Below are 22,869 nucleotides of genomic sequence, written 5' to 3' on the forward strand. Positions count from 1 at the left end.
CCCCATAAATCATTTACATAGAATAAATACCTGTTACACGATTAGCAAAGGTTGATAGTCATTTGTTCTAGGGTTTCTAAGAAGGAATATATCTCAACAATATCTTATAAAATATCTGTCTCATGTGCTTTCATTGCTTTAATGTACGTTACTTTGCTGTATGCAGAATGCTTGGATGGCTAGGGGTTTTGAGGTGCTAGCATCCTAGCAACCATTAGAAGACATAGTTGACTGTTGTCCCTTTTGGTTCCCTTTCAGCTGACTGCCTATGGGGGCTTCCTGAAATATACTGTGTCCTATGACATTCCAATGGATGCAGTAGATGATGACCTCATATCTCAGGCTGACATCATCATTAAGGTGACTGATTTGCATTGCTCTGACGGTTAAACTTAGGAGTCAATGGGTTGGTGGTTTGATGGCTGAAAGTGGTGAGACAAAGAAGTCCCAACAAGACTACCCTGGTAGCCATTCAATAGGGCCAGCCTGAACACATGGAATCTGAGAAAGGCAAATCACTCCACCCTCCCTCCTGGGATTTGGACTCAGGGCCTCTGTACTGTCCTTGAGAAGCCTTTTTGTTGCCAGTGCTAGAGCTCTACTACTTGAGACACACAGCCACTTCTGGCTTTTTCTGAGTAGTCTATTGGAGATAAAAGTCTCACAGACATTTCAGCCCAGGCTGGCTTCAAACTACCATCCTCAGATTGAGATCCTCCTGAGTAGGTAGGATTACAGGCATGAGCTACTGGTGCCCAGCTGGCAAGTCATGGATGTTATAGTCAGTTTCTTGAAAAATTGGATATTGTACAGTTCATAGGGTCATCTATTTCTGTGCTTTCGTTAAAGATTAGGGAGGTAAAATGGGTGCACTGATGAAAATGATGAGCAAATGATAGCCTCATTTCTTTAATGAAACCCAGCAAAGCTCAGTAGTTAGACTTAATCACTGGACTCCATCAGAGAGACATATTATGAGGCATCTTTTGTCTGATAATTCTGGAACAGGCATCCTACACAGTTGCATGTTTGCTTGCAAGAATTTAGGCAGGGATGGAAAACCACATGGCCTGGATATAGCATCTGGGGTTTTTTTGGGGGGGAGGGGGTCATTACATTCAAGTACATATATCTTTCCTCTTGTCTTTAAATGCTAGGGAAATGGACTCACACTTACTACGCAGGCTGATGGCCTTTCACTGCAACCCTATGAAGAGTATTTCAACGTGGTTAGACTAGTGCCTGAGAACTTCCGAGACTTGAACAACAGAAAAGCAATCGATCGTGACCAGCTCATGACCGTCCTTGCCAATGTGACCCATCTCTTGATTAGAGCCAACTACAATTCTGCAAAAATGGCTCTTTACAGGCAAGTACCAGAGAGGGAAGTGACGTTAATGGCACAGGGACTAAAATCTTATCACACACACACACACACACACACACACACACACACACACACACACACACACATATATATACACACACATATATACATATATATATATATATGACAGTGAAAGGAACTAACTGTATTAGTTTTATACCTGCAGTTTTATTAAAAGTATGATAGGTATTCATAAGAAATGTATTTAGTAGGCGACAGACTAGATTTTAGGGGCAGAAAAATGGAGAGAGGAAGGGTAAGTATAATACATGAGCATGGAGCTGAATAACCTGAGGGGAGAGGTGGGGCTAGGAGTGACAGGGAGAATGATGGAAAGGGTGACATTGATCAAGATGCATTGTTCTTATAAAATGATACATTGAGTCAAAACTCCTTTGTACAACTACTTAAAGATAATCAAAACCCCCCAAAACCTTCATGGTATTTTCTGGAAATACTTAATGAGTGAACAACTGCCTGGACCGTGTTCTTTCACTTTATCTCTCTGTCCTGTCCCTGGCTCTCCCTCTTCCTTTCCCCATCTCTCTACCTCTTCTGATACTAATAGTATTTGTTTTGCATAATAATAATTTAGGTTAATGTGTTCCATCTTGGTCATATTACCATGAAGAAGTCAATTTCTCCCAATTCCTGGCCAAGCATAAAAGTTAGATGAAGGAAAAGCAAACCTAGTGTACCTCATTTAAGGATCATGGTAAAATGATGAATGGATGATTTAGAAGGCCTCAGCACACCATTCCCACAGCTGTCTAGGGGCCATAGCATTTCTTTGTAAGCAGCGTTAAAGTTCTTCCCAGAATAATCATGGCTCCCAGAGTATATTGTTGGGAAAATCTTTAGGTCCTTACAAAAGTCGCGTGACATTTTGTTTGAATTAGATCTTTAGAAGCCTATGTTCACTGGGGTGTGAGATGTTATTTGTAAGTATTCAAGTCATATGCTGGCTACCCCTACCCCGTGTGTTTGCAGGTTGAATTCTGTCTCTTTGGATACAGCAAGCCCTAATGCTATAGACCTGAAGGTAGCCACTGATGTGGAGCATTGTGAATGTCCCCAAGGCTACACGGGGACCTCCTGTGAGGTACTGCTTCCCTCCCTGCCACTCACCTTCCTTTTGTTCTTCCGTAAGGGGGAGAAAAAACAATGCACTGAAGTGGACATAATGATGCATGTTAGAGGAACCAATGTGTGGTATGGATTTAATGGAATCGTGGGCGAATTGGGTGTCATATATATGTTTGTTCATCAGCACAAGACAAGGATGGCTTTAAAGAGCTGGGCCAACTGTGAGAATTTTTTTTTTGGCTCCTGGTTATTTCACTGTCAGGGGCTCCACCTCACATATGCACCACAGGTTCTGTATCCATGGACAGAACCAATTGTGGGTCTTTTTTGTTTTAAGAAAAGGAAATATTACATCAGGACTAAACATGTTCAGATATTTTTTTCAATGTCATAGTTTACTAGGTATTGTTGCCTGGCAACTATTTATATGGTATTTATATTGTATTAGGTATTATGAGCCCTCTAGCAATTTCTTTAAATGTGTAAACTTATATAAACTCTAGATAGGTATATAGTTTTATACAAATACAAAACCATTTTGTATAAGGAACTTATATTTAAGGACTTTTGACATCTGGAACCAATCTTCCCACAGATACTGAGGGACTGTCACACACTCACTTGCAGGTTATCAATAAAAGTGTTCAACTTATTTGGATATAAGTATTAATATAACTCTTCTGACCTAGAACATGCTATTTGATTTGCAGGAAGGACTTTTGTTTTTGTTTTTTTTTTTTGCTTTTGTGTCAGTTCTGGGGCTTGAACTCAGGATCTGAGTGCTGTCCTCACATTTTTCACTGAAGGCTAGAGCTCTACTTCTGGCTTTTTATTGCTTAACTGGAAAGAAGTATTCCTTGTATTATCTGCCTGAGTTGGCTTTAAACTGTGATCTTCAGGTCTCCGCTTCCTGAGTAGCTAGCATTACAGGTGCGAGATATTAGTGTCCAGCTTTTATTTGGAAGTATTTTATGTTATTTCTGTATTTTACCTACCAAACCAAAAATCAGGCCTTCAGATATCATTTCTTCCAAAGACAAGGAGGCTGAGGGTTAATGGGAATCTGGAACCTGGCCATATAGCTTGTAAGGGGGCACATTAAAGCTGCTGCTGTTGTAGGCACACATTTGTGATTGGCGGGATTATGGACATTAGCATTGGCTGTGGTTTCTTGGCAATCAGGTTTTTTTTGGGGGGGGGGAATTCCCAATAAATATATGTTTAATTCAAACTGCCATTTCCCAAATGTAACTACATCAGTTTGGCTTGGCTAAAGTGTGTATTTGACAATCATTTTTACAAAGTGAGAAAACTTCACCTACAATTTCTTTTTATGAATATCAATCATAAATTTCAAAGTTTGCAAAGTTGGCCCTATGTTTCTTGAAGTAGATATTCAAATAAGTGTTCACATTTTGAACATTTTGCAGGTAGGGTTGTTTTGTGTTTTGAAAACAGCTACCTGGTCTTAGGTTTCAAACATGTATTTTTTTTTAAGCCCAACAATTTCTATTCTAGCCTAAGCACCAAGTACATAAATGCCAATTGGATAAATGGTCCTAAGACCAGCCTTGTACTGGAATAGAACAGGAAACGGAACCCTGAAATGGAAGCCAGGATAGTTGGACCAGGAGGGGAAGTGTGTGCAGCTTCTTTTCTTCCCTCCAGGCTTCCCGGGAAACCTGCAGATGTACAGGGCTATGGGTCAGGCAAGTACCAGCAGCTTGATATAGTCTCTGTCTGGGTATCAGTGACAGACTGATTTCAGGGCTGTGTGAGGATGCTCAGTTCCATGGACGTTCAAGGCATTTACATCCTGGTGCAGTAGTTACATGCAGCCTCCATGCATTTACAAAGTCACCTTCTCACATCGTGATCCTTAGCATGCCCTCTTGCATCCACCCTTCTGCTGCACTGTAAATCATTTCTAAGTTGTATCAAAGATCTAACACAAGCTAAATGCTTTGTGAATGTTTTTTACACTGAATTTTTAAGGCAGGGATGGCCAGGGAAGGGGGAACAAAAAAGGCTGTATGTATTCAGTTACAGAGATTTCCCCCCCCCCCCCCCCCCGAGTACATTTGTTCCAAGGTTGCCTGTGGTTAGTCATCTGTGGATGTGGAGGGGTGACTGCAAGTTCACGAGTGCTGTGCTCGTCAGAAATCGATCCTCCATCACACTGCTAATCAGAAGCTGACCTAAAGAATAAGAGAGTAACTGGCCCCTGCTGGTTCACACCTGTAACCATAGCCATTCAGAAAGCTGAAATTCTAGGAACAAGGTTCAAAGCCAGCCTGTGAAAGAAATTGCATCTCCAGTTAACCAGCAGAAAGCCAAGCCTCAAGTGGTAGAGTGCTAGTTCTGAGCAGAACAAGCCAAGTTAAGGGACAGAGCAAAAGCCTTAAGTTCAAGATCCAGTACTAGCTATGTGCACACACAAAGAGGAAAACAACAACAATAACAACAACAACCAGCAGCTCTTGGTAGGAGATAGAGAATTCTTTGCAGCTCTGTAAGATGCCACATTGACTTCCAACCCACTGAGTACCCACTGCAAACAAGTCCCTTGACCCCAAAAGACACAGATTGGGTGAAGGTATTTTGAGGATTTATACAGTTCTGTGCAAAAGAGTGCATTTGTACATTATTCTCATGAAGAGTCTTTTGAATTCTGAAGGAAAACAAAACACAAATCCAACCCCTTACTCCTGTTCCCTCAGTGCAGTGTGTTTGTTGAGTTCCAAATTAATCATTTGCAAGTCTGCCTGTTGTGTGGGGGAGCCCTTTGCAGCTGGTCCTGGATGTGATCCCACAGACACTGAGTGCTATGTAACTGTTTCTCAAGGTTGTCTGACAGTAATGCACTGGTTGCCTGCTCCTAGAAGGAAGTGGGGGGGGGCATCCTTGGACACCCACATTGTCTGTCTGAGTTGAGTGCACAGAAAACAAACCTCAATCTCTGCTTAATTAAACAGATGCCCCGGGCCTGCCCTGAACACATCCATTGTTTGATAGTAACCTTTAATAAACCATAAGTAAAAGGGCAAAAAATTCACTTGAAACATTTTTTAAAAAAGAACTGAATGTTATTAGAAAGGCCAGCTAGAAGAAATGTTATTGGAAAGGCCAGCTAGAAGAACTTACATCACTGCTGATGTAGCAGTGTTGCCGTGGGTGTCACTAAATTGTTGACCCATGGCAGAGACATTAAATTTCTTTGTATTTCTACCCTTAAAAATGATATCAGAAAGTGGATTATGATACCCAGATAGCTGCCTAGCTCAGTAAGTTCATTGAAAATTATTGTCTTGCAGCTAGACTGGGTGACTTTTATGACATGTAAATGATATATCAATTCATTTTGAAAAAAATAGAAAAAACAAAGCCAAGCCCAGGCCCTTTTTTTAAGCCCTGTGACACACACACACACACACACACACACACACACACACACACAAGAAATAGTTCTCTGTTCATGTACAGTTTAGCTGCTTGCTTCTCAGATGCATTGGAATGAAGATGTTTTGCATAGGTAAAAGAAGCCATGTTCATAACACAGACTGGGCACTTCTCTTGCAGACCTGTCTCCCCGGCTACTATCGCGTGGATGGAATACTCTTCGGAGGAATCTGTCAGCCCTGCGAATGCCATGGCCATGCATCCGAATGTGACATTCATGGAGTTTGCTTAGTAAGTTTGGTGCTGAAATCTCCCCACCCCCTGCTCAACTGCTCAACTCAGATCTGTCCATGGTGTAACTGTCACTTCCAGTGGCTCTGACCTGTAATCCTAGCTAATCAGGAGGCTAAAATCTAAGGATCGTGATTCAAAGCCAGCCTGGGCAGAAAAATCCATGATATACTTATTTCCAGTGAACTAGGAAAACAAGAGTTGTAACGGTTTGGCTCAAGTGGTAGAGTTCCAACCTTGAGCAAAAAAGCCAAGTGCCTTGAGCTCCAACACACACACACACACACACGCACACCACTTCCTCACAGGACAGCCCAGATTTTGTCAGAAATTTATAGATTCTAGTTCATGTATTTTTAAAAAATGGCTGCTTTTTCTTTAATAATTCCTCCCTTCACCTGTTTTTCAATGCTAGTTTTAAATGTTGAGCTTCAAGCTTGATAAGCACATATTTGAAGACTTTTCCCCCCTCTTGGTTGTGGGACTTGAACTCTGTGCCTGAGCACTATCCCTGAGCTCTTCTGCTCAAGTCTATGGCCCTATCACTCGAGTCACAGAGCCACTTCTGGCTCTCTAGTGCCACTTCTGGCTTTCTAGTGGTTTATTGGAGATGGGAGTCTCATGGACTTTAGTGCCTGGCCTGGCTTTGAACTGTGATCCTCTGATCTCAGCTTCCTGAGTAGCTAAGATTATAGGCGTGAGCCACCAGTGCCCAGCTAGTCTAACAGTTTTTGGAAAAAAAATTGATTTAGTGGAACAAGTTGAACATCTATAATCTAGAAATCTGAAATCTGCAATTCTCCTAAGTCTGAACTATTTTGAGCAATGACATAAGACCACATCTGGCCATATGTGAAAATGTGACAGAACATAAGCAGACTAAATTTTCTATATAACATTACCTTTTGGCTGTGTGTGTAAGTTATATATGAAGCATAAATTAGTTAGACTTAGGTTTCATTCCCAAGATACAACATTACATATTCTTGAATACTTCCAAGTAGAAAAATTCTCATCCCACGGGAAGCTCTACCTGAAATAGAAGGATATGTATTATTCCTATTTTTTAAATCATTAAGACACTAAGGAAATTATTAGCCAGTATTATAAGGAAAAAGTGATATGCTGATGAACTATCAAGAATCAGATTTTTTAAATGAAAGTGTTATTATTTTACAAATTATATTACAGAGCAATCACAAGTTACACAAATTCTATAATGCTTTATAGTTAAGAATGTAAGTCAGGAATTCTTGCAGGGCCTTTTTGCCTTGTAGCTAGGCCACCCTCTGGGTTCTAATGGATTTTCTCCTCAGAGATAGAGTGATGCTAATAGGCTATACCCTATTCCCCAGACTGGTTCTTTGGAAAGAAGATTGATGGAGTCACAGAGTAGGGAAAATTAATTACCAAACCACAGAGAAGATCTGAACTGTAGCTTGTTTACTCTCTTAGGAGCCTAGTCTTCTTTTCTTTTTTAAGTAGAATTTGACTTGTTCTCTGTCCTTTCTCTCTTCTGGATATGAGCTCTGGTTCTCTGCTTCTCTTTCTGCTTCAGAGCTTACCTGCGTGCTGGTTTGCAAGTGGGTGACTTGGTCCCAGAGACTAAGGAGGCTTTTTATTTATTTTTAGTTTTCTCCCTTTCCAGTTAATTTTGCTAGTCCAGTCTTCCAGGCCAGTGTTTCTGGGTGATATGCAAGCCAGAGACCAACTGCTTATGGCTTTAGTCAGGGCTAGTCTGGATGCATAGATTTCTTATCCTTCCATGCAGAAGTACCTACCAAATACGTTAAGTATGGACTAAGTATCATGGTAAATGTACTAATTACGCATTAAATACCCTCACAGTACATGAGAGGCACATATATAATATATATAGCATTCATAGAAACAAATGTCCTTAAATCACTATATACAGTAAGTAACTTTTAGAGCTTCAAGAGTTTTGTGGAAAGAGTTTTGAGACTTGGAGAAGAGTTACATGCATTATATGGAGATCCCTTCGGTGGAATATGAGCATCATCTGAAGCCAGAATTGTATATAACTGGAGTGGAGTTACCAAAGATTCAACAAGCCATATACTTCATTCCCTGAATTTCTTGTTCTGTCCCCTTTCCTCTGGTACCAAACCGGGGGCCTTATTACACATTTTGTAGCCTTACCTCCTTGGCCTCCTCTCTTGTGACAACTCCATTCTTTCTTGTAGTCCGGGGAATGTACTTTGTACAGTTGGGAAGTAGGTAAGTATTCTTGGTAAGAGGTCCTGGCTTATTCAGATATGCTGTGGTCTGAAAGATTATTCCACTTTCAAGTTACTGCTTTTGCTTTTGGAAAAATGAACTATTATTCTTGAGTGGTCAGGAGGAAGGAGACAATGAACATTTAGATAAGAACTTAAAGGAGTATGAAAATGTGGGCTCACCATCAACCTGTTTATTGTAACTTCACTTACAAGTGTTGAGTTCTTCCTTTTCGTAAGCTGTACAGAGCCTTTGTGCAGATGCTTAAATTTTGCTCTCAGTCTGCCAGCAAAGGTTCAAGCACTCCTACTGACTCAGTCTTTCATTGAGCTCTTTATATATATATATTTTTCTTTTTTTAATGGAACTGGGTCTTGAACTCAGGCTGTTCTCCTTTTACTTGACTTTTTTACTTCAAAATTTTTTTCTGACTAACTGAAGATTAGAGTCTTGTGGATTTGGCTATGTGGGATGGCTTCAAATTAGAATCTTCAGATTTTGGGCTCCCTCAGTAGCTAGGATTATAGATGTGAGCCATTAGTGCCCAGTTTTTATGTATTTTAAATCCCACACCTGCTGCTTTTTTTCCTGCTGGACACCAATGATTTGGTCCATTTTGCTTCCTTTTCTAATTGATTCTTTGATAGACAAGTGTTTGCCAGTTAGTTTGCATTGGTCAGAGTAGATCTTTCATTTATGTAAGTTACAAATAGTCTTTCCTCCTATAACTTGGAGCTAGGAATTTGTTGCAATTTTTTTTTCCTCTGCATTTGTTTTTATCTCAAACATGGACTTCAGGTTGTTACAGGTGAATCTGAAAATCCTTTAAGGAAACCTGAGCTAATTCCTTCTTTTATGCATAAAGGCTTGTGCACACAACACCACCGGATACCAGTGTGAGCAGTGCCTGCCCGGCTTCTATGGGGTTCCTTCAAGAGGGACCCCTGAGGACTGCCAGCCTTGTGCCTGCCCTCTCGCCACAGCCTCCAACAAGTAAGCCTTCCACTTCCACCAGCTTCTGGCTGAGATGTGTTCAGATATTTCCAGAGCTGTGTGTGAAACTTGTTTAGCAGTAACCAATTAGAATCAGAGATGGAGGGTTGGGGATTAGCTTCTTTAAATACATTTGATGGCCCAGTACAGTTGTTTTGCCCTGTAATCCCAGCATGTTGGCCGGGTGATTTTGGGAAGTTATAATCCCTGCATTTGGAGAGGGTGAGATTGGGAAGTTGTGGTTTGAGGGCCCAGGCTCACTGCTATAATCCTAGCCACTCAGGAGGCCCAGGTCTAAAGATCATGGATCAAAGCCAGTCTGGGCAGGAAAGAATCCATGAGGCTCTGATCTCCAATAAACAAGACAAAAGCTAGAAGAGGATCTGTGGCTCAAGTGGTAGAGTGCTAACTGTGAGCAGACAAGTTCAGGGACAGTGCCTATGCCCTGAGTTTAAACCCTAGAACCAGCACAAAGAAAAGAGAACCACGTCCGTAGAGCCATCAGGACTGTGGAGGTGGGTCCACCAGGCAGCAGCAATGGAGGAGTTCAAGGATGCTTCTGAGCAAGGGATTGGATAGTCAGCACAGAAGGCACTCTAAGAAAGACGAATTATGGGCACTAGGGCATGGCAGCATGAGACACACATTCAATATGAGGAGCTGCAAATGGCCTGAGATAGAAAGCAGGAGGGGAGGCACGAAGAGATACTGAGAAAGGCCTTGTATGTCAGCTGGGACATGTACATCCCAAGGCCAGTGGTTTGAAACCCTCTTTGTTCTCACTGGTCTGACCATTACTATTCTTCCTTCACTTATTCCCAATAAGTTCCCTACAGGGCTTTTTATTAAACAGCTTCAGTTTATAATAAGATGCCTTAGGCCAGGCGTAGTAGCTCATGCCTGTAATCCTAGCTACTCAGGAGGCTGAGATCTGAGGATCAAGGTTCAAAGCCAGCCCAGGCACAAAAGGACCCGAGACTCTAATTAACCTCTAGAAAAGGAAGTGGGGCTTGGCTCAAGGGTAGGGGTGGTAGCCTTGAGCTGAAGAACTCAGGGACAGTTCCGAGGCCGAGTTCAAGCTCCATCACACACACACACACACACACACACACACACACACACACACACACACACACACACTTGTTGCTATAGTGAAATACCTGAAACTGGGTAACTTAGGAAGAAAGTAGATGTATTCAGTACACCATTCTGGAAGTTCTGCAGAGTACTTCCTAGTGGATGACATCCTAGTTGTAGGATGAGGGACACTATTGATGACACAGGAGAGTCTAGCATGAGTCTCACACTTGTGTATTGACTGTCGTGAAAAGCTGCTCAGGGTGCATGGGAGCCACCCCCCTAAATCCTGTCCAAAGGCAGTCACCCCTGCAGAGTCCTAATCACCTCTCAGGTGATCTTACCTGTTAAAGATCCTACTACTTCTCAACATGGCTCCACTGGGGAACAATCTTTTAACCCATTGAACTGGGGGCCACACTCAGAGACCAACAAGGTTAACTGCAATGAAATGGTGGTGCACTATCAGCTGTCAGCTGTCCCACACAGGCCTCACCAAGACTCACAAATAGGCTCTGCAGGCAATTCATTGAGCAACAGGATTCTGTGAGAGGTGTCAGAGCCCCTGAACATAATTGTATTGAATCTGAGAGAGCATCTCCGTGCCAGTACATGGGCCAGGCTCTGAAGAGAAGGAAAAGCCAGTTTCTGGGAAGCCAGAACACAGAGGAACACAGAGCCCCAGGCAGGTTTCCTGCAGGAAACAAAGGATGAGCTAGACATCTGGGATATCCATGAACTAAGGCAGAGGCAGAAGGGAGAAGCAAGTGCACTGTGGGTGGAATGACCAAGAAGGAGACAGCAATAGGAGGTTCACGGGAAGGGATGCGTGCAGAGGGCTGGTTCTGGACTCAGGGCTGAGAACACATTGGAGGTCTGTAGGAATGGGACTGTAATAGAAAGGAAGTGGTGTCAGTATTTAGACACTGACACCATCCACTAGAAATTGCACTCATTTCTCATATTTTCACAGTTTCAGCCCCACCTGCCACCTCTCTGATGAAGATGAAATGGTCTGTGACCAGTGTGCCCCAGGCTACTCTGGACCTTGGTGTGAAAGGTACCCTGTACCTCCTACTGACTTCAAAAGAGGCACCATCATTATTTTTTAATTTCTTATGAATTCTGTGTGCTTATTTAAAGTGTTTTAAACTATTACTGACTCATAACAAATACCCTCATCTGATAGCCACAGTGTGATCATTTGATATAGATATAAAGTGTAGATGTTGTATAAAGTGTAATAATAGAATTGTTTCTAAGTATGTAGTGAAGTATGGTTTTGAAGTTTTGGGCTGTTTTTTTTATATTATTATTATTTCATGGAGTCATAGAGAAAAAGCAATATGTCCATGGAAAGGAATGAAGGATAAAACTGGCTGGAGATTGTGAGAACAACAGTCTGTCTCCTAGGCTCACTTAAGTTTGAATTGTGCATAGGTGGAATCAGTGAGGAGCCCATAGCAATTCCAGCTCACACATTTGTGTCTCTTGCTCTGGTTCATAGAAAAAGTGATAGATGACTTTATTTAATCGCCTTCTTCTGCCTTGAAAGCCAGTGTTGCGTTTTTCCCTTGTTTATGTCTAAGTTCCCAGTTCTGGCTTAGCTTATTGAGTGCCGAGTGCCATTGAGTGCTGGAGTTGGTTAGACTGGGTCGTAGAGATGAGTGCATGTCTATTGGATGTAGGCCTCATTTTCACCTACTCTAGTAGTCATCACAGCAGGTGAAGATCTGTGACTGCCTGAACGTGAAGTCACATGTTTTCCACAGTGAGTCATATGGACAAGAGATAGTCTGATTTACTAGGCATCCCCAGAGAGTCCCTGGAAAGAGTGGGGATCGTGTCATGAATAACTGCATTATTTGCATCTTGCCTTCTGTCTCTGATCTAGATGTGCAGACGGTTACTATGGAAACCCAACGGTGCCTGGGGAAACCTGTGTGCCATGTGACTGCAACGGCAATGTAGACCCCTCGGAGGCTGGTCACTGTGACTCAGTCACTGGGGAGTGTCTGAAGTGTTTGGGAAACACAGATGGCGCCCACTGTGAAAGGTGTGCCGATGGGTTCTATGGAGATGCTGTGACTGCCAAAAATTGTCGTGGTGAGTGCATGATGGGAATCTCCATCCATCTACTTAACCTGTGCTACTGGGCTCAGCCTGTGAGGGCAACTGTCTGTTGAATATTTCTTACTTAATGCTGATCCAATCACTCCATGCGCCATGCAGTGGTTTGTTGAGTTAAAATCAAATAATGTAATATCATTTTTCCTAATGAATAAGTAAAATTCCACTGGTGTATACATATGTACACATTTTCTTGATCCATTCATCCATTGAAAGGCATTTGATCCTTTGCTATGGGCTATGGCGACTAGTCCAGTAATGAACATGGTTGTACAAGTAGCTTTTTCTATCCTTATTTGCATTCTTTTAGATAAAGGGCCAAGAATTGGTACTGTTGGATCATGGGGTAGTTTTATGTTTAGTTTTCTGAGGAAACTTCAAACTGCTTTCTAGAGTGATAGTACCAAAGCCATAGCACTGGTTTTGGTGTGTGTGTGTGTGTGTGTGTGTCCATCCTGGGACTTGAACTTAGGACCTGGGTGTTATCCCTAAACTTTTGTGCTCGAGGCTAGTGCTCTACCACTTGAGCCACAGCTCCAGTTCCTGTTCAGGCTTGCTTTGCACTACAGTCCTAAGATTTCAGCCTCCTGAGTGGCTAATAAAGAATTTATTAACATTGATTTTACATCATATTTCAAATGACATGTTTAACCAGCAAGTACATAGTATGGTTTTAATAGAAATTTGCTGATAAACATTTATAGATAAGCTAAGAAATTTCATGGTATTCATGAAATTTGTCAATTTAGTGAATTATTGTCTTAAAAGCTTTACTAGTATCATCTACCATTATGTTAACAGCTTGTTTTTTTCTATGATAGTTTCTTTCATCAACCTTAATTTGGTTTACTCATTAGGTAATAGCAAATTTTATTTAAATTAAAACATATAATTATATATGTGTATACTATATAGACTTGTTATATATCAAACCGTAAATGAATGAGCATTATATAGTATATGTAATATGCTATATTTGTATCACAAAATTGATATTCTACATTTGTATAGAATATTATATGTTAAATATATAGCAAGTAGTATATGGTATTTAGATAGAGTCTGTGGTACTTTAAGCTTATATATTATATACTATATATCTTGTATTATGCCGCAAACTAATATACTCTATCTAGTATCTTACAAACATACAACATAGAATATTTAATAGTATTTTAAGACTATATAATATCTATCCATATGTTTACATGTATTTACAGAGTAAATATACTGTATAAGTATGGTGTATCAATATTACATATAATTATATAATTAAACACATAGGTATTTGTATTTTATCTGTAAGGTTATACAGTGTACTTTAAAGTTTTATTGACATGTGACATAATATACCATATAACATTTTCCATTAAAGTGTTCTAACGTATTGTTATATGTGATATATCTTCATGTGTGACTTTGTACATTGAGTTTTAAAGTTTTCCTTTGGGAATTAGAGGATCATACTGTAACTACACCAGAAGTGACACTGACTGTCATGTGTGCCTAGCCTGTGACTGCCATGAAAACGGCTCCCTTTCTGGTGTGTGCAACCTTGACACTGGACTGTGTGACTGCAAATCTCACGTGACTGGACAGCAGTGTGACCAGTGCCTGGTAAGCACCTACTGATTGGTACATGCACTGAAGGCATTTGTGGTGAGGTGTGACACCTTGGTTGGGGTTCAATGTTCATGGCTTTCACTGGGTCTGCCTGCTTCTCAAATAGAGCAAGCATTCAGCTGCAAATGGGCAGGCAGAGTGGAGTCATAAATATTCATAATTCTGTGAAAGAACCTGTGTGTGCTTTGGGGGGAACCTTTTTAATGTGTACAGGCACTTTCTGGACTGCATAATGGCTCACCTGATTTTTCTCTTTTTGTGCTGTAGCCTGGCTATTATGGGTTGGACTCCGGGCTTGGCTGCCAGCCCTGTAACTGTAGTGTGATGGGCTCTACGTCAGATGACTGCACAGATGAAGGTCAATGTCACTGTGTACCAGGTGTAGCTGGGAAAAAGTGTGACAGGTGTTCCCATGGCTTCTTTGGGTACCAGGATGGTCGCTGTACACGTAAGATCTTAAGTTCCTTAACTATTCCTTGTCTCATACATTTTGGTGTGTTGTGTGTCTCCTTTTTTTTCTTTTTTTGGTGGGTCATGGGGTTTGAACTCTGGGCCTGGGCACTGTCCCTAAGCTCTTCAGCTCAAGGCTACTGCCCTATCCCTGAGCTACAGCCCCACTTCCCATTTTCTAATGATTAATTGGAGGTAAGAGTGTCGAATTCCTTAGTGCCTGTGTTCTTTAGTGCTCGGGCTGGCATTGAACTGCAATCCCTCGGATCTCAGTCTCCTGCGTAGCTAGAATTTAGAGGCCACCATGACCAGCTGGTGTCTCGACTTTAGATTAACTTCTGAAGATTTTGTTACCTTTTCTCTTCATTACCTGTAAAGTTTCATACCTTTCCCCGTTTCTGATCCCTCTTAGAGACATGCGTAGGCCTGGGTCCTGGCTCGACCACCTTCTAATTGTGTGAGTGTAGACTAAACTTGATCTAGCCTTAGTTTGCTCAGCAGCAAGATGGAAGGCTTACTATAATCTCTATTAAGTGGCTACTGTGAGGTGTGTGAGGTCCTCAACACAGCATTTGGCATAGAAGAGATGTTTAAGAATATTATTAGGGCTGGTTCTGTGGACTAGTGGTAGAGTGCTTGCATGAAGCCCTGAGTTCAATTCCTCAGTACCACATACACAGAAAAGCCAAAAGTGGCCCTGTGGCTTGAAGTGGTAGAGCACTAGCCTTGAGCTGAAGAGCTCAGGGACGGTACTCAGGCCCAGAGTTCAAACCTACAACCAATAACAAAATGAACACTATCAATCTCTCTTCTCCACCCATCAACTCTCCTGATGTTTTCTGCATTCCTTCCTGTTGGTGGCCATTCCAAGAAGAACTCTGAAAACAGAGAACAGCCACCTCTAGGAGACACAAGGGGATCTTGGGAATTAGGATGTCTACCGGGGGAACTAAAACAAAATGGAAATAACTTGTGACATCAGTGCTCTCTTCCTTTAAACACCTCAAGCATTCAAAGCTGTAATGACACCCGTCTTTGTTTCAGCCTGTGACTGCCCTCATACTCACAATAACTGTGATCCTGAATCTGGAGAATGCCTGTGCCCGCCTCATACCCAGGGTCCAAAATGCGAGGAGTGCGAGGATGGGTACTGGGGCCAGGACCTGGAGAGGGGATGCCAGGTGGGTACTGCAAATATGTTTTTAGATAAACAAACTTTGTTTTTTTTTTTTTTATTGCTCATGGGGCTTGAACTCTGGGCCTGAGCTCTTCAGCTCAAGGCCACCACCCTACCCCTTGAGTCAAGCCCCACTTCCCATTTTCTAGAGGTTACTTAGAGATAGGAATCTCAGATCCTTTTGTGCCTGGGTTGGCTTTGAACCTTGACCCTCAGATCTCAGCCTCCTGAGTAGCTAGGGTTACAGGCGTGAGCCACTGCAGCCTGCAACAACTTTCATTTTATCAATTTGTTTGACTTTTACCTGTATGGTGGTTTATACTTAAAACTCAGTACAGCTGGGTATACAGGTACACACCCATAGTCGCAGCTACTTGGGAAATCTGAGGCTGAAGGTTCGGGTGACCCCAGGAGTTCTGGGGTAGTCTAGGTAACACAATGAGACCCCAACCAGCTAAAATGAATAGAGCTATAAATAAATCAGAACTCACTACGTTGGTAGGAATACACAAGGAAGATATGATACCTCTCAAAGATCTTGTTTGGGGTTTTTTTGAGGAACATAGGTGTGAAATTTTTGACCAGGAATTGTTTTTTTCTTTCATTCTTTAGTATCCTTTAGCCCTGCAGTGGGTACTACTTCCTAAGATAATGTCATGAATCCCCTTCCAGGAAGATTATTATTTGTAAGGACTATGGTTTCCCATGAGTCTTTTTTTTTTTTGGATGAGATTCAGGTACTATTGGTGTATTAAAACTTTGGCCTCTAAAATAATTTTGCTAAGACATTTGGGCCTATGAAATTTGATTTTATTTTGTAGTTGTTCCTCAGAGCTCAGCTGAACCTAAGGTGCACAGATGTTTCTGGGGACTGCTGGCTTGTGCTTGCAATCCTGGCTATACATGAGAAGATCTGAGGATTATGGTTCAAAGCTAACCCAGGCAGAAAAGTCCATAAGACTCTCATCTCCAAGTGGAGAGTCTCAGAAGTGGAGCTGTGACTCAAGTGGTTAGAGTGCCAGCTTAGAGCCAAAAAGCCAAGGAAGAATAAGAGGCCCTGAGTTCAAGCCCCAGTAATACACACACACACACACACACACACACACACACACACACACACACACACACACGAGATAAGCAGCTGGCAGATGTCCCAAAATTTGGTCCCCTTTTCCTGTTAGCACATAGGCAAAGTGAATCCATAAAGTTGTACCGAGAGAAAGCTCTGTTTACTGGTGTCATTTCTCCTCATCTCCTGCTTTCATGGAATTCAAATAGGCGTGCATGATGTAGACATGAAGACTGTCTTTTTTTAATCAAGATTTATCCCCCTCCCTCCTCTCAGGCATGCAATTGCAGCCATGAAGGCTCCAACAGTTCCCAGTGCGATGTGCTGTCTGGCCAGTGCCACTGCAAGGCTGAGTTTGGTGGACGACACTGTGACCAGTGTTCCTTGGGCTACCGAGACTTTCCTGACTGTGTTTCCTGTAACTGCGACCAGAGGGGCACACGGGCTGACACATGCGACCCAGAACAGGGTCTCTGCAGCTGTGCAGAGACAACAGGTGCCTGTACCTGCAAGGTATTTATCTCAATCCTCTGCTTACTTATTCTCTCCTTGTCACACTGGGGTTGGAGGTTCTGATGTTAGTAGCTAGGATCTCTTTTTTCTTTTTTGATGACAGTCCAGGCTGGACAGTGCCCCTGAGTTTCTTTTGCACAATGCCTGCATTCTACCATGCGAGCGACCACTCCACTTCTGTCTTTGTTTTTTCTTTCTTTTTTTGGTAGTTTAGTAGAGCTAAGAGTCTCATGGATTTTTCTGCCCAGGTTGGCTTCAGAACTCAGCCTCCTGAGTAACTTGGATTGCAGGCGTGAATCATCAGCATCCCGCTAGGTAGCTAGGTTTTAAGCCCCAGGAAGTCAGACCCCACTTCTGTGGTCCTTTCTTTGCATGGACGGAGACTTTCCCCCAGTGAATAATAGGCCGCTGTGTGACTGGGAATGATGAAAGGCAGAGAAGCAGCCGTCTCTGGGTAGTTGGCAAGCCAGGTTTTTTTTTTTTTTTTTTTTTTTTTTTAAATACAGTTCTCCTGGTAATCTTTACAACCTGACCCTGGTTTAGCAATCACCTGGTCAGGGGTCCTCCATACCAACTGGCCCTCAGGATCACCTGAGGGATCTGAGGTGGAGTTGAGACCAACCCAGAAGATTCCCCTGAGGGAATATTTCCAAAGGCATGTAGATGGATTCCATGCAGCCAACTAGCCATGCTTGGGAATCTCATTAGGGGCTTGATCCCAGGACATTGTGATTGCAGTGATGTTTGGGGATCTTAAATTACTTTTCTTTCAGTTCATCTCTAAATGTATGGGAATCCCCTCACCCCCCTCCACTCTGTCCCACCTCCACTCCCTACCATTTATGAGTTCCTTCTCTCTTGTCTGCCAGGACAATGTCTTCGGCCTCCAGTGCAGTGAATGTGGAGCAGGCATGTTTGGCCTGCACATTGATGACCCCCTGGGATGCACCCCCTGCTTCTGCTTTGGGCTGTCACAGCTCTGCTCTGAGTTGGAGGGCTACGTGAGGACCCCAGTGAGTCAAACCTGCAGTTCAGATGTTGGCTTTCCCTCCTGAGTCAGGTGGGCGTGGAGGGGACAGTCAAGACTGACATGGATTTTCCTTGGTGGTATCAAGAATTCTAGACGTCTGATTTGGGTTAGGAGATGGACCCATTGCACTTGGGCTGTCCAGGGAAACAAATGGAGCTGGCTCTAAGCTGATCTCTGAAAGGTTTTCCTGCAAAAAAGGTCAAAAGGGAAAGAACTCTGCTGTCTCCTTCCTGTCATTGTCCCTTGCTCTAGGGTGGTAAGAGCCTGGCCCTGAAAGGCAGTAAGCATTTTAATCCACGTGGTGAATGTGCAGGGCAAAGTCCTGAAGCAATATACCTGGGAAACATTGGTATGTCTGACAATGCAGGGCATCATTCATAACCAGAAGTGCATTCTCCTTCCTGTGACCAGGTCACGCTGGCCTCCGATCAGCCTCTTCTGCGGGTGGTGTCACAGAGTGACCTATGGGGCACGACCAAGGGCGTGCATTTCCAGGACCCTGATATCTTGCTGGATGCCGTGATGGTTCGTCAGCATGTCCACTCAGAGCCATTTTATTGGCGACTGCCACAGCAGTTCCAAGGAGACCAGGTGAGCACACACAGGCATTCACCACGCCCACTCCCCTTCCCAGAGGCCACTGCAAGCACAGAAAGCCACAGTAGATTGTGTTTCCCTGTCCTTAATTCTGTGTGGGGGGTTCCCAACGTGGGTAAAAATCACTCACGTGCCTGAAGTCAGGAAAGCTACTATAAATGAGTTGTGAGAGGCACTGACTCGTTTCTCATTTAAATAAACATCAGAGACAGGGCCGGGAGTTTGGCCTAGTGGTTAGAGTGCTTGCCTAGCATGCATGAAGACCCGGGTTCGATTCCTTGGTACCACATATAGAAAAAAAAAAGCCGGAAGTGGTGCTGAGGCTCAAGTGGTAGAGCTCTAGCCTTGAGAAAGTCCAAGGACAGTGCTCAGGCCCTGAGCTCAAGCCCAGGACTGGAAAAAAAATAAAAAAAATAAACATCAGAGACAATGTGCTTGTTCAGCTGATGTTTGAAATTTGCACATGAAACACACACACACACACACACACACATACGCGCACACGTGCACGCACATACACAGGCATGTACATCTGTATTATTTCAGGGTGTGGTGGTACTAGGGCTTACAACTGAGGGCCTGGACACTATCACTTAAGGTTGGTACTCTGAAGCCACTGTTCCACCTTTGGCTTTTTGCTAGTTAGAGATAAGAATCATGTGGTCTTGCTTGCCTGGGCTGGCTTTGAGCCTCAGTTCTCAGATCTCTGTCTCTTGAGTAGCTATGATTATGGACTTGAACTACCTCCAGTGCCAGACTTTATACGTAATTTTTGTTTCCTTTTTGTGTCATACTGGAGCTTAGACTCAGGGCCTGGATGCTACCTCTGAATATTTGGCTTAAGATTGATGCTCTACCACTTGAGTCACAGCTCCATTTGGGGCTTTTTGGTATTTAATTGGAGGTAAGAGTCTCCCACACCATTTTGCCTGGGCTGGTTTCAAACTGTAATTCTCAGATCTCAGTCTTCAGGCATAAGGCACTGGTGCCTACCAGTTATACATAAGATTTTTAACTAAAAGGAGCTTTACGATAAAATTTGGTCCACTCATTTATTTTGGAGCTTACCTCTGTTGATATCATCAGGAAGAATTATAGCTTAGATGAACAGAATAAATCATAAATAGGTAGAATCAGAAGGAAGCAAATTCCAGACCACACATTTCACACACACACACACACACACACACACGAGGACTGACAAGATGCTCTACCATTTGAGCCATATCCCCAGGTCTTGTGCTTTAGTTTGCTTTTCGGGTAGGATCTCATGCTTTTGTCTGGGCCGGTCTTACACCATGATTCTATGTCTCCCATGTAAGTGGGATTACAGGTATGAACTACTGTACCTGGTTTGTTAAAGGATATAGTCTCAGTGACTTTTCTGATCAGGCTAGCCTTGAACTGAAAATCCTCACGTCTCTGCCTATAAGTATCTGGGTGATGTATTTTTTTAATAATTTGAATTTTTATTATAAAGGCAATGTATAGAGGGGTTCCCATTTCTAAAGTCTTTTTGGACAATGTCATCCCTTCCCTTACTCTCTCCCAGTTTTTCCCTGTCATCTCACACTGAAGTTGTATAATTCATTTTCAACATAATGTTCAGTGAGTACCATTGTGAGTGATGTATTTCTATCCTCATTTCTTGCAGTGATAGACTTGCTTTTAAACCAAGGCTGTACCCAGAGAAATAATCAAGAGTTTATTACTTGTTTAGCTCCTGGCCTACGGAGGCAAATTGCGGTACAGTGTGGCCTTCTACTCTTCTTCTGGGACGGGCACCTCTAACTATGAGCCTCAAGTTCTCATCAAAGGGGGGCGGATCCGGAAGCATGTCATCTTCATGGATGAGCCAGCCCCAGAGAATGGAGTGTGGCATGAGCGAGCAGTGACCATGCACGAGGTAACCATAACATCTTTCCACATACTCTCCTTCAAGCTGGGAGTGTGGCTATCTGTGGCACGAAAGCCCAGACCTGCTGAGGACAAGAAGACCCTGGAATACATCTCCTAGTGGGTTTTAGGAAGGTTTCTAAATGCTGTTAGGTTTTTGATCCTCAAAAAAGGTCCACAGAAGACCCCCCCAACCCCCTTAATTGAGGTTTTGCTTTCTGTAGTTTCAGCTATCCACTGTCAACTGAAGCTCAGGTATACGCGGTAGAGAACAAATCATTCATTGTGCACCATTCTGAACAGCCTGAGGAAATCCCACTCTTTCTCAGCTGTGCCTGGATTTGATACTGCTTTGTCCAGCATGTTCAGGCTGTCTATGATACCTGCCCACTAGACATTTAGTACCAGGGCAGGGTTTTCAGATGGAGCTGTCATTGGAGTTATTCTTTTTTTTTTTTTGTGGGTCATGGGGCTTGATCTCTGGGCCTGAGTGCTGTCTCTGAGCTCTTCAGCTCAAGGCTACCACCCTACCCCTGGAGCCAAAGCCCCATTTCCCCTTTTCTAGTGATTAATTGGATATAAGAGTCTCATATTCTTTAGTGCCCTGGCTGGCTTTGAACCATGATCATCAAATCTCAGCCTCCTGAGCCACTGTACCTGGCTGAAAATGTCTCCAAAGAACAAGAGAAGTATACTAGTAGTTTTAAGTACCTAATTACATTTACTTATTTGTGTGGTAGTAGTAGGATTGGAACTCAGGTCCTTTTTCTTGCTTGGCTTCCTTGCTCAGGGCTGCTACTCTACTTGAACCATGCTTTCAGGCCAGCTTTTTGCCTGGCTAATTGGAGACAGTCGTGTGGAGTTTTGTACCTGGATTGGACTCAAACCTTGATCTTTTGTATCTCTGCTTCCTGAGTAGCTAGGATAGAGGAGTAAGGCACCAGCACTCAGCTAATTACAATATTATTTATAATTGTTCTATTTCATTATTGCATCTTATTGTCAATCTCTCATTGGCCTGGTTTTTAAATTAACTGAATTATCAGTATTTATGTATACATAGCATGTAGAGGTTTGTACTGTATGGGATTCCAAGCATCCAGTAAAGGCTTTAGAATGAGCTCCCCCAGGACAAGGATGTGGATGTGCATTTGGTAGGAATTTCATCCCAAAGGCTTTCCCACAGTGCTCTAGCATCAGCTAGCATAAATGTCTGGCCCAGATGCCTCAGCCTTTGGAGAACTTTGAAAATGACTCTTCTACAGCAGGTATTTATTGAATGTTGAGTCCGTGGCTGGCACTATCTTGGATTTCATATATCTATTTATTATACATGCAGATTTTTGTCAGAGGTGATTTCTGAAGACATTCATGACATAACTGCATTCCCTGTAAGGCCATGTTCATGTAGAACTTCACTGAATGTGTTTCTCATCCACAGAATTTCTGGAAATATTTTAACTCCGTTTCTGAAAAGCCTGTCACACGCTCAGACTTCATGTCTGTTCTCAGCAATGTTGACTACATCCTCATCAAGGCATCCTACGGGCATGGACTACAGCAAAGCAGGTACTTGGAAGCTTCTAGAGCTTTGAACCTTTTCCCTGATAGACATAGATTTGACAGGACTTGACTCACTTTCTCCCTGAATACATTACTTCATGAATACATGTAGGAAGTGTAGTCTGATCCTTATCCATATTTTGTTCAGTACTAATATCTGTGCCGGACAGTTTTTAAATGCTATTACAAAATACCCAAGAGAAATGAGGCCCTACCTCATCGAGTTTTTGCATCCTTCCCATAGCTGTAGACTGGGAATTAGACTTAGGGTATTTAATGTACGAGGGCTTTCTAAATCCAAACTGTGATAACAGTGATGACAACTATAGTAACAAATCCAAACCATG

The 22,869-nt window shown here is 42.6% G+C and overlaps 1 protein-coding gene across 1 annotated transcript in view; it reads left to right on the forward strand.

Moving 5' to 3' along the window:
• Lama1 (laminin subunit alpha 1) overlaps positions 1-22,869 on the forward strand; it is an 85,476-nt gene that overhangs the window by 15,723 nt on the left and 46,884 nt on the right. The window contains exons 12-26 of the mRNA XM_090353541.1: positions 259-360; positions 1,158-1,369; positions 2,378-2,489; positions 6,053-6,163; positions 9,270-9,397; positions 11,448-11,534; positions 12,369-12,580; positions 14,115-14,221; positions 14,495-14,675; positions 15,722-15,858; positions 17,200-17,436; positions 18,306-18,449; positions 18,878-19,057; positions 20,784-20,969; positions 22,401-22,528. Coding sequence (XP_090209667.1) covers positions 259-360; positions 1,158-1,369; positions 2,378-2,489; positions 6,053-6,163; positions 9,270-9,397; positions 11,448-11,534; positions 12,369-12,580; positions 14,115-14,221; positions 14,495-14,675; positions 15,722-15,858; positions 17,200-17,436; positions 18,306-18,449; positions 18,878-19,057; positions 20,784-20,969; positions 22,401-22,528 — 2,264 coding nt within the window. The remainder of the gene's footprint in view (positions 1-258; positions 361-1,157; positions 1,370-2,377; positions 2,490-6,052; positions 6,164-9,269; positions 9,398-11,447; positions 11,535-12,368; positions 12,581-14,114; positions 14,222-14,494; positions 14,676-15,721; positions 15,859-17,199; positions 17,437-18,305; positions 18,450-18,877; positions 19,058-20,783; positions 20,970-22,400; positions 22,529-22,869) is intronic.

This window comes from Megascapheus bottae, chromosome 19, assembly GCF_031878675.1.
Source record: "Megascapheus bottae isolate mThoBot1 chromosome 19, mThoBot2.hap1, whole genome shotgun sequence".
NCBI lineage: Eukaryota > Metazoa > Chordata > Mammalia > Rodentia > Geomyidae > Megascapheus > Megascapheus bottae.